We start from the raw sequence: 10,074 nt of genomic DNA, 5'->3' as shown, positions 1-10,074 counted from the left end.
GAGCCCAGCACTGAGCACAGCTGGCCATGGTGCCATGCTGCCCTGCCTGCCTGAACTGCCCTGCAGCAGTTTGGGGACACACGTGGATCACCTGTGTCCTGTTGGTACTCAGCTGCTGTCACAGCTACAGGGTTTGTCACTGCAGTGTCTCTGCTTTTCTCAGCTCTCCCATGGGGTGTCTGTCTCATCACTGGAGAGGAGACTTGTTTTGGGGTGGGGGAAATGCCCTGCTGGGGGCCCACTCATTGTTGGCCTGCTCATTTCCAGCCTCATCACCCCTCTCCAGCACATCCTGACATGCAAAAGTTCTGCCTAGGTGGGGATCAGTGGGAGCCTGCAGGGTTCAGGGCTGAGGTCTGTCAGTTCCCCCTCTCTGCTTCCCCCCAAAGCTTTTGCAGCCTCTCTGGACAAAAGGGGATTTCTTTTTCTCCCTGCTGATTCAGCTCCTGGAGAAAAATGCCCTGACTGAGCTGTGCCAGGTGACTCAGAGCATATCTGGGGACAATCAGCCTGAGCTGGTCAGGGACACTGCAAACCTCCATTCTGGAAAAATGAGCAAAGGCAGGAACCCAGGACAGGCCGTGCTGGAAAGAAAAGCCTTGCTGGAACTTGGACCTGCTTGTGCTGCACTCCATGCCTTGGACCTTTGGGTACACAGGGAGTTTCCAGGAGCTGAAGGAGGCACAACTGTTGCCAGTGGAGGCTGCATCATGTAGCCAGAAAAAGGGTCAGCACTGATATGTTTGAACCAAAAGCTTCTCTTTGCAGCAACCCTGGGCTTTCCAAGCCCATGGCTCAGAGCAGATGCAACCATCCCTGCTCTGCAGCTTGAGATGAATTTTGGAGGAGCAATTAAATTTGAGCTAGAGAGAGGAGAAAACTTTGGGCAAGGCTCACGAGGTGCCTGTCTGACGTGGCTGGGTGACTTCAGTGCTCTGGAAAAGTGGCTGGGGAGAGATGATAGGAGCAGAGTGACATGTGGATTTGAGGGAGTGGTGGTGTGGGGAGCCAGGATTTTGGAGTTGCATCTTTTGAGGGTATCAGCAAATTCCTTATCCTAGAGGGAAGGGAGGAGAGCTGGCCATGGGATGCCCTGTGTGCTGCAGTGTGGCTCCTGCTGGTACCCTGCCCTATTGCTGTCTCCAGGCCCTCCCACTGCCCTGAGCTATTAAACTATGTGGCAAAATCAGTGCTGTGGTATCTGCCGTCTCCTTCAGGCCAGCCACTGTTCAGTTTGTCATTTCTCCTGCATCCTCACCCTGATCTGAGCACAGACCCAACAGTGCTCCAAGGAGCCAAGTCCTTAGCTGGGACTGCTGGCCCAAACCCCAGGCAGTTGGGATATACATGAGAAGCATTCCTGGTATCCTTCCCTCTACCCACCTGCCACATGACCCACCAGCTGCAGAGTTACCAGAGAGATGGGGCAGATCCTGCCCCTTTTCCTTACCCTGTCTCTGGGCTCGGCTGCTCCTTGCAGTGCTTCTCCCTGCCTGGCTCCCAGCTTGGCTCTCACTAAGCACTGGGGTCATGCACAGTGTATTAACATGCTTAGCCCTCACCCACCACAGGGTTAAGCTGTATTCCCAGCCCCATCTGAGCGAGAGCAACCAAAAGCAGGCAAATAAAGGAAGAGATGGGACTTTGCAAAATGAAAAACTCCTTTATTTTTAAACTCTTTCTTTAAAAACATATTTGTAAAAGTTTACAGCATAAAAATAATATCTCATGGCTATAAATGTGACATAGTACAAATCCTACAAATACAACTGTAAACCTAGAAAAATGTTAACTCTTTGGTACCTTAGTCTGAACTCTGTTTTTTCCTTCACCCTCATACTGATTTTGACAGAGAGCATGGAGATAGGTGCTGCTGCTGCTGTTCAGAAAGGCTGCAGAGGAACAGTGTGATGCCAGCACAGCAGGATGGGGAGAGGGCACACTTTGGGCAAGATCTGTAGTTCTGGTTGCAATCAGTCCATGAAGGAGGAAAGAAGAGGAATGATGGGACACTGCAGGCCTCCCAGCACAAGCTGGTTTCCCTGCCTCCTCCCACCCCAGGCAAGAGTCATCTCTCCAAAAGGCTGCTGGAGCACTTCCCCCACCTTTGCCAAAGCCAACTAGATCCACCTTGGCATTTCCCAGAGGCCTCAGGTCTCCGGGTGAAACATGGGAACAATGCTGGTAGCCCAGCAACCCGTGTGAACCCTATGAAAACTTATTCTTAGCAATATCTGGCCTGCTTTGGGCAAGTCCTGCAGATGACATGCTGCCTCCACTGTTACAGTCAGCACTGGCCACTCAGCATCCAGGCAGGGCCGGGATCTGCTGCAGGAATGACCTTTGTGGCCCTGGAGCTGCCCAGTGCTCAGGGAGAACCTGCAGCTGCCCTGGCTGCTCTCTGCCTGGGCAACCACCTGAGGCAAAGGATGCCAAAAGGTTACTGAGAGACACCTAAGGGCAACCTTTGTGTTCTCCAAGTGGGAGCACAACCAGGCTGCTTCCAGCCTGGACCCTGAGCTAAGCACTGAGCCCAAGCAGGGCTCTTTCTTGCACTTGTGCGTTGGAACAGGAGGTTTGTCTCCTTAGCACTCTGTGAAATCCCCTTCTCCAGATCTGCCAGCTTTGCACGGACCTTGGGCTTCCTCACAGGCAAACCCTAAGTGCTCTGTGCCCTTTATTTGTGGTGCTGCCTCTCCCTCAGCCCAGAGCCCTGACTGGGAAGAAAGAGAAGAGCTGCTTCTCACTTCTGGCTGACTTCCCCTGGCTGCACATCTGCACTGCACTTCTGCCCCCCATCCCCGTGGGACCCTGTCACAGTCCCCTTAGCAGGTGAACAGAGACAATTTAGTTACAAGTAAAGTCCACTGTGCTCTAGATTTCTTAACACAACACAAACAAACACTGAACGTGACACTCGCGCTTAGAAAATAACACACTCAAACTGAGAAGGACAAAAGGATTAAAACCTGTGCACACATCAGTCTGAGGAACACCTTAAATGTGGAAAGAGACACCAGAGTGCTGCATTAGTTTCTGGGATACATGTATGAAATAGTGACTGGCAGTAGGATTATGCATATACTGGTTCTGATAACAATGTAAGAGCCGTAGAGTAAAATATAATCTACAAATAAAAAGATATTGCACTAGAGATGGGCCCAAGCTGTGGCATGTGCCCCTTCATGGTGGGGGGGCTCAGTTTGGGTCCACCTCTAAACACAAAAACACACCCAAACAAAAATACTGATCGTCAAAACAGAAACCCCAGTGGGACCAGCTCCCTTCAGAGTCTCACTGGAGAAATTATGGCTACAAAACTGATGGGCCCAGAACAGCCAAACATTTCTCCTGGCTCTCACCTGCCCATGCAGGGACTGGAACGCAGGCAGCAGAGAGAGAGGGAGTGTGGGGCTGGATCTGTCATTCCCAGCTCTGCCAAACCCTCTCTTTGAGGGACATTTAGCAAAATATGTTGGCTTTGTCCAGCTGCCAGCTTTTCCCTGGCTGAGAAGGTCTGGTCACTGCAACTTGCTAAAGGTGCTGTGAGAGGTTGAGTAAGGACAGGAAAATACCACGAAGTGCAAGACTCAGCCCTGAAAATCACAGAGCCAAGGGCAAGTATTTGGTCATATTCCTCTGGAGTGCAGAAATGTACCATTTTGCAAAGAGTCTGGCGTACCTACTATAAAAAGGAATAGGGAGGTGGGGGTAGCATCCCATCAGCAGGCAGAACAGATTTTGTTGAAATAATAATTGCAGTGAATCTACAAATAGGACAAAATGCAATAGGCATTCAAATGTAGCTAATGCCCAGCTAAGAGGACAGGATACCTGAGCTCCCCCAGCAGGGAGACCTCCCCTTTCAGGACCATGGAAACTATTTGATGGTGGGAAATTAGTAATTTAATTAGCAATTAAATCTGTACAAGATGAAGTACAGAACAGGATTTTTGAAATAAGCAAATTGCCAAAGGGAAAGTGAGAAGGTGCTAATTGATGAGGAAATCTTTGGGCTGGATGGAGGTAGTAAAAGTAGCTCTCTCAGATTGTCCTTGTTGCTAGAAGTATCTAATATTTTTATTAGTCAGTCCAGCCCAAAAAAAACTGTTAACAAAATTTGCTGATGACCCAATGTCTGGAACAGCAGGGAGTAGCCTGGTTAGAAATGCTGGAAGTGTAGAAAGACGTAGGTGCCTAGATTGGTCAGAGGATGACTCTGAGCTCTCAGTATGTTGTGGCTGGGAAAAAGCCAATATTATCCAAAGCTACACCAGGCAAGCTGAGACCAGCACAAGCCAGAACTATTAATTCCCTGTATGAGGGCTAGGTTGGACCTCACCTGGAGTACTGGGTGCTTCTGGTCACCTTTGATAGAGAAGGATGACTTAAAAATGGAGCTGGTGCAGACAGGGGCTATTAGGATAATCTGATGTGCCATCCTATGGGCTCAAGTTGCAGTGACACGGATCCTTACCAAGCACCTTACATGTTAAAAAAAAATAATCAAGTGATCTGACCAAAAGGATCTCATAAATTATTGCTTCTCTGCAGTGAGAATCATTTAATGAACTGTGGCCACAGGACATGCTCCTTCATTACAAGCAGGAGGAACAGAGGATGGAAAAACAGTTGTCATTCACAGTATGTTTCCTATGGATGGTGGGGAATCTGACCACATAGGCTGAAAATATCCTCTGCTGGCTGCCAATAAAAGTGCTATTTCTTATGTTCACATTTTACCAAGGACATCAGCCCACAAAACACCTACTCCTCCTTTAGCTGCACTGGAATGGTAGAAAACTTGAAACAGAAGCTGTTTTGCTGGAGATTGCTGGCAGAAGTTCCATATTTTGAAAAAGAAAAAGAAATTCTCAGTGGCTTTGAAGTGGCAGAAGCCCAGCAAGATGCTGACTGAATTTCTGATTTTGTAAACCTGCCTGTGCAGCTCCTGTAAGATGCACAGAGAGATGGGCATGAGTAGGGCAATGAAGAGTTAATGAGAGCAGGGGACATGTAGAGAACAGAGCTCTGTGTGAAGTGAAACTCATTTCAGAGAAAAACCTGCTGTCTTCTGTGGTGTCAGACCTGTGGTTTTGGGGGTCCAGCTTTCCTGCAGAGGTGGGGTTCACAACTGATTTCCAACGCCTGTTGTTCCTCCTGCTTTGAGTCTGCTCATTCAAGTGCCAGCTGAGAGCAAAAGAAGCCCCTGACCCATCTGTGAGAAGTGGGGAAGGAGGTGAGAAGCAGGGGGAAGGTCTGTGCCTGCTTAATTTTCAAAACACTCTCCAAGAGAGAGGAATCCTCCCCGATTCCTCTTACCCTGCTTGGTTCCCTGTGACATTTCACAGCCCTGGCAAGCTACAAGTGGCTCTGCCTGACCCCAGAAGGTGGCAGGGTGTAAGATACAGTCCAGCTGTGACCAAGGAGCTTCCCAGACTCCCTCTCTTTCTTTGGTGCTATCCCTGGGTTGGTGTTCTGGCGTCCTTATTTCTGCCCATAATCTTGCTGTGACTCAGGAGGGAATGATGAGTCCTCCCATCCAGAGGAAGGGTGTTTGGGTGAACAGTTTATCAAAGGTGAGCCTTTTCTTCCCAAAGACAAGGCACAAGGATTCTGCAGCTGGCGTGGTTATATGATTTCCCAGCAGATGAGCTGGGTGTAGTGGCAGTAGATTAATGAATAACCATATTGCTTCCTTATACTGGCCCTGGCTAGTGTATTAATATATTTGTTCCCTTTAAATCTTCAATGGAGAATAATTAGCTTAGTGTCCACACAGACAACACGAACAACAGTGACTGCCCTCTTTGCTTCTATAACCAAGTCATTGTGAGGGCATTTGGAGCTCCTGCCATGTCCTAAGGGCTCCTGGTGCCATGCTGGGCACAAAAGGGTGTGACAGCCTCCAGGTGAATGCAGAGCTGTGCCCCAGAGCTGTGAGTACCTGTAGTGCTTGTGATGCTCTATCCACCACAGAAGAGCTGTCAAGTGAGGAAAATGGTAACTCCATACCTCCCAGACACTGGCTGGCCTCTTCAGGACTTGACTGTGCTTGGGGGAGAATCCAATGTACTCCTGACCTCCAGCAGCTGAAGGTCAGTGTTACAGGTTCTCTACACCCCAGCAATGGGCTCCAGGTGGATTTTCTGTCCCAGTGGTATTTCACAGAACCACGGTGTGGCTGCTGCTGAGACCATCAGGGAAGTGCTGGTGCAAAGGAGACGAAACTCCTTGCCATGGAGGAGGAAGAGGCTGGAGTATCATCTTAGCAATGCAGGAAGTGGCGTCTTGTGGAGATCCAACACGTCTTCCACTTGAGAAGATGTTGGTCTGTGAGATGTCTCCCTCCTGCAGTGGTTTGATCACTGAGGAGGATGTGGCAGTGATATTGAGGGTTTCTGGCACTGAGCCACCTCTTTTTTAAGGGGGAAGGGAATGGCAATGGGAAAAAGTCCTTAATTCCCCACCCAGCACTGGGAGGCAGGAGGGAAGGAGGACTGCTGGGACAGGAGGGGATGTCCTGATGTACAAGCGCAAGCATGTCTCTCTGTGACATCTGGGTCAGCCCCTCAGCTGGCCTCTCCATGAGGAGATGCAAAGTCATCCCAGCTGTGACTACAGGAAACTCTCCTCCACCTCTTGGTGTGCTGTGGTTGGCTCCTGGCAGCCTGGTTGTGGGTCGGATTCCTGCTCCTCGTCCTCCCGGAGGCCCAGAGGGCTGTCACAGGATATTGTAGATGACGTGTTGGCCTCGTTCAGCACAGAGCTGAAGGGAGACAAGAGGGAGAGAGAAATGAGTGTCTTGTCCCAGGCCTTCTGGTGGGAGAGGATTCCCAGAAACTGAGAAGTGTGTTGAGTTCCCAGGAGCCCCACTCTATCTGAGTAGCTTCTCACAGTGGAACAGACCATATCAGACCATATGAAGGGTCTACTCAGCCTTCAAACACAACACACAGCTGGCTGGGCTCTACAGAACATGGCTCCCTGTGTGTGAGGTTGCTTGTCCTCAGCTGTGCAGGCTGATGTGCAGGGATGTGACATTGTGCCCTATCTTAGCTCATGTCCCAGCTCCTCTGGTTCATCTCCATCCCTGTGGGCTCATGCAGGTCACAGCACCTCAGATGGGGTGACACTGCCCTCCTTCTCTCCCAGTATATCCACCCCTAGTCTGTGCCTCAACAGAGCATCCCATTTCCTCTTGAGGTCCCTGTTTCAGACTTGGACAGTTGGGGGAAAGGCCAACACTCAGAAGCAATGTTTTTACCTGGCCCGGCTGAGGGAGGCCTCCTGAGGGAGGTCACAGTTTGCCTCAGGTTTGGGGTCAGGAAGAGGGATGATATAATCGTTCTCTCCCCCATTCTGGTGCACGGCTGTGTAGAGGATGCTGCTGCTGGGGGAGCTGGCAGCAGGGCGGGCGTTGTTCAGAACAGGAATGGTGGGTCTTGTGCGGACAACTGCGGGGTGGTCACTCTTCATGAACTCTTCATCCACCTGCTGGTACCTCTGCTCCCACAGGGCAGGTTACCAAAGAAAGGGAAGGTCTGGTGAGTGGGGAGAATGTACTTGAGTCATGTTTCCTTTTCCTGCCTGCCAGGGTTTTCCTTGAGGGGCTGGCATATTCTAGCTGGGTCCAGCTGCCCTTACCCCAATAAAGATAGGCCATGAAACTTTCATCAGGGAGAGATCAGTGGCACAACTGCACAGCTCCAAAATCCCAAACAGTTGGAGGCAGGATTTTGATCTCCTGCCAGCTCTGATTTCCACAGTTGCTGAGTTACCAGCTGCCTGTCTGGCAAGGCAGTTGTCTCGGCAACGTTCCTGGGGTGCCCAAACCACCTTCACTGGCTGCTCCAACTAACGCAGCCTTGGTCACAGCAGAATCCTCTGGCACAGCAGCACTAAACATGGTCTCCAAACCCTCACTGGGGGCCCTCACCAAGGCACTGACCCTCTTCTGCCCTCCAGCACAGGGTTTTCTGGATGTACCTTTCTGTAGCAATCCACCAGGAGGCTTCCCATAAGCACCACAAGCTGTGAGAAGGATGGCCTGATCTCAAACTTCTCCTCCCAGCACTTCTGCATGATGTTGTAGCTGCCAAGAGGGAAGGGAGAGGACTGAGTTAGCAGGTGAGGAAAACAGGTAGAAATGCTTCTGTGGTGTGTAGAGCACATCCAGGGTGAGCACATGTTGACAGCACTCACATTTCATCAGAGGCATGGGTGGGTTTGGACATCCGATAGCCACGTTTGATGGCGTTGTAGAACTGCTCATTCATAGGCAGCTCAGGGTATGGAGTCCCTCCTGGGGGTAAATGGAGAGCAGGAATTAGGCTGCAGGATTGCCTACCATCCCTCCAGCCAACATGCACTTCACACCAAGGTTTTCTTGTTGCTTTACCTTCCATCTCACTTCCAAATGCAACGTGAGCATGGGGAAGAAGGAGAGAGGGAATGAAATGCTACTCTGACTGGTAAAGTAGGGACTTGAAGGTTAGAAATGCATTTTTATTGTTTTTGAAGGGGTCCAGCTAACATGTTATCAGAACTACAGACACCACCATGATCTCCAGGGCACTTACCTAGAGTGAATATCTCCCAAAGAAGAATCCCAAAAGACCACACATCACTGAGGGTGGTGTAGAGGTTGTTGAAGATGCTCTCTGGAGCCATCCACTTAAGGGGCAAAAAAGTCTAAGAAAGAATCAAAAATGAAACAAGAAGAGAGTCAGCTGTAACCACAGCACTTGTTTCAAGATTAGAGCTTGACACCCAAATTACAAACAAAGAAGACTCTTCAGATCTGTTGGTGAGTCCAACACATCTGCTGACATCTGCTGTCAGTCGGTTCTGAGAGGGACCAGAACCTCTTTCTTTGTGCAGAAGAGACCCAGTAGGCAGGAGGAAAGAATGGATGTGCTGTATCCATTTCCATCACAGCCTGCTATGATGAATGCACACATATCCCAGTGTGTGTTCTCTGTTCCCTCGCTCTTGAGAAGGCCACTGACCAAAGACTCTTGAAGGGAGTACAGGCCTATCTGAATTTGGAAACCTGAGACCAGGCTGGAGAAGGCTAGGAGATGACTAGAAAAGAGACAAAGGATACATCCAGCTTCTTTTCTGTTCTTACTCACGCAGAGTAATATAAAAGAAAGCCTCACTTGACCAGCTTGTAGGCAGCACTGGCTGTGATGCTTCTGGGATTTGCTTGCACAATGAATACCAAAATAATCTCCAGGAAGGATTGCAACGGGGCTCAGTTTCATTTCCCATTTTGGACAGGAAACCAGCTATGTCAAGGCTGGACTAAAAACCCCAACCCCTCTGGGAGAGGGTCCCCCTGACCAAGCTCTGAGTACCTGCTTGAGAGCACATGGGAGAAAGCATGAGAGAAGTTAAGTAGTTTGCAGATTAGATAAAGATTGTGGTTTAAGGCACCTATCTTTATTCTCACCTCCCCCAGCCTCAGTTTCTCTGGGAATTACATGGCCTGCTTTGCTTGGGATTGGAGATTCACAAATGCCTCAGGGCTGGAGTGGATAGGTTGTTGCTGAAATCACAGGGAAATGCTTTCTGGCAAAGCTCAATTACAGCCTTATCCTCTCCTGCCTTGAAAGATTGGAGACATCTCTCTGGAAAGAAGCTGCTTGCAAGAAGACACTTCTTCTTAACTTGTGGTCTAGTGGTTAGAGTGGAATCCTGTGAATCTCTTCCCAGAGTGGCCAGTGAGTCACTACAGCCCTACCAAGCTGCCCAACCTTGCCCTCCTCCTTCCTGAAGCTCAGGAACACACTCAGTGCTGGCACGATGCAGCACTGCTGCCATGACTGGGACAATGTACAAGGGATAATCCTGAGTTTTGCTACTGCTCAGATTCTTCTGTAAAGAGCCAGGAGATGTGGGCATGCAATTCTGCCACTTCAGTGTGCAGAGCAAATGAAGTGAAGGATGGTTGGCTGTTGATGTCATCTCCTGGGAGTCCTGCCCTGTCACCACCTCTGGGCACACTGATGGACAGGTGGCTCACAGGGGGACTATGTAGGGGGTGCCAGGCCCAGAGCCCTGGGAGGA

General features: G+C 49.9%; 1 protein-coding gene across 7 annotated transcripts in view; it reads right to left on the bottom strand.

Annotated features, from left to right (window-relative positions):
• Positions 1-1,643: 1,643 nt before the first annotated feature.
• The window catches only part of PDGFRB (platelet derived growth factor receptor beta), a 31,280-nt gene continuing 22,849 nt past the window's right edge, over positions 1,644-10,074 (bottom strand). For all 7 annotated transcript variants that reach the window (XM_023935960.2, XM_086851205.1, XM_086851206.1 and 4 more), the window contains exons 19-23: positions 8,583-8,694; positions 8,206-8,305; positions 7,990-8,095; positions 7,268-7,506; positions 1,644-6,769 (exon numbers count right to left, since the gene is read on the bottom strand). In XM_023935960.2, the coding sequence (XP_023791728.2) occupies positions 6,619-6,769; positions 7,268-7,506; positions 7,990-8,095; positions 8,206-8,305; positions 8,583-8,694 (708 nt within the window). In that variant the 3' untranslated portion in view covers positions 1,644-6,618. The remainder of the gene's footprint in view (positions 6,770-7,267; positions 7,507-7,989; positions 8,096-8,205; positions 8,306-8,582; positions 8,695-10,074) is intronic.

The sequence above is a fragment of the Cyanistes caeruleus genome, chromosome 15, assembly GCF_971803275.1.
Source record: "Cyanistes caeruleus chromosome 15, bCyaCae1.hap1.1, whole genome shotgun sequence".
NCBI lineage: Eukaryota > Metazoa > Chordata > Aves > Passeriformes > Paridae > Cyanistes > Cyanistes caeruleus.
Note: the sequence above shows the minus strand (reverse complement) of the source record. Positions and strands in the feature narration are given on the sequence as shown.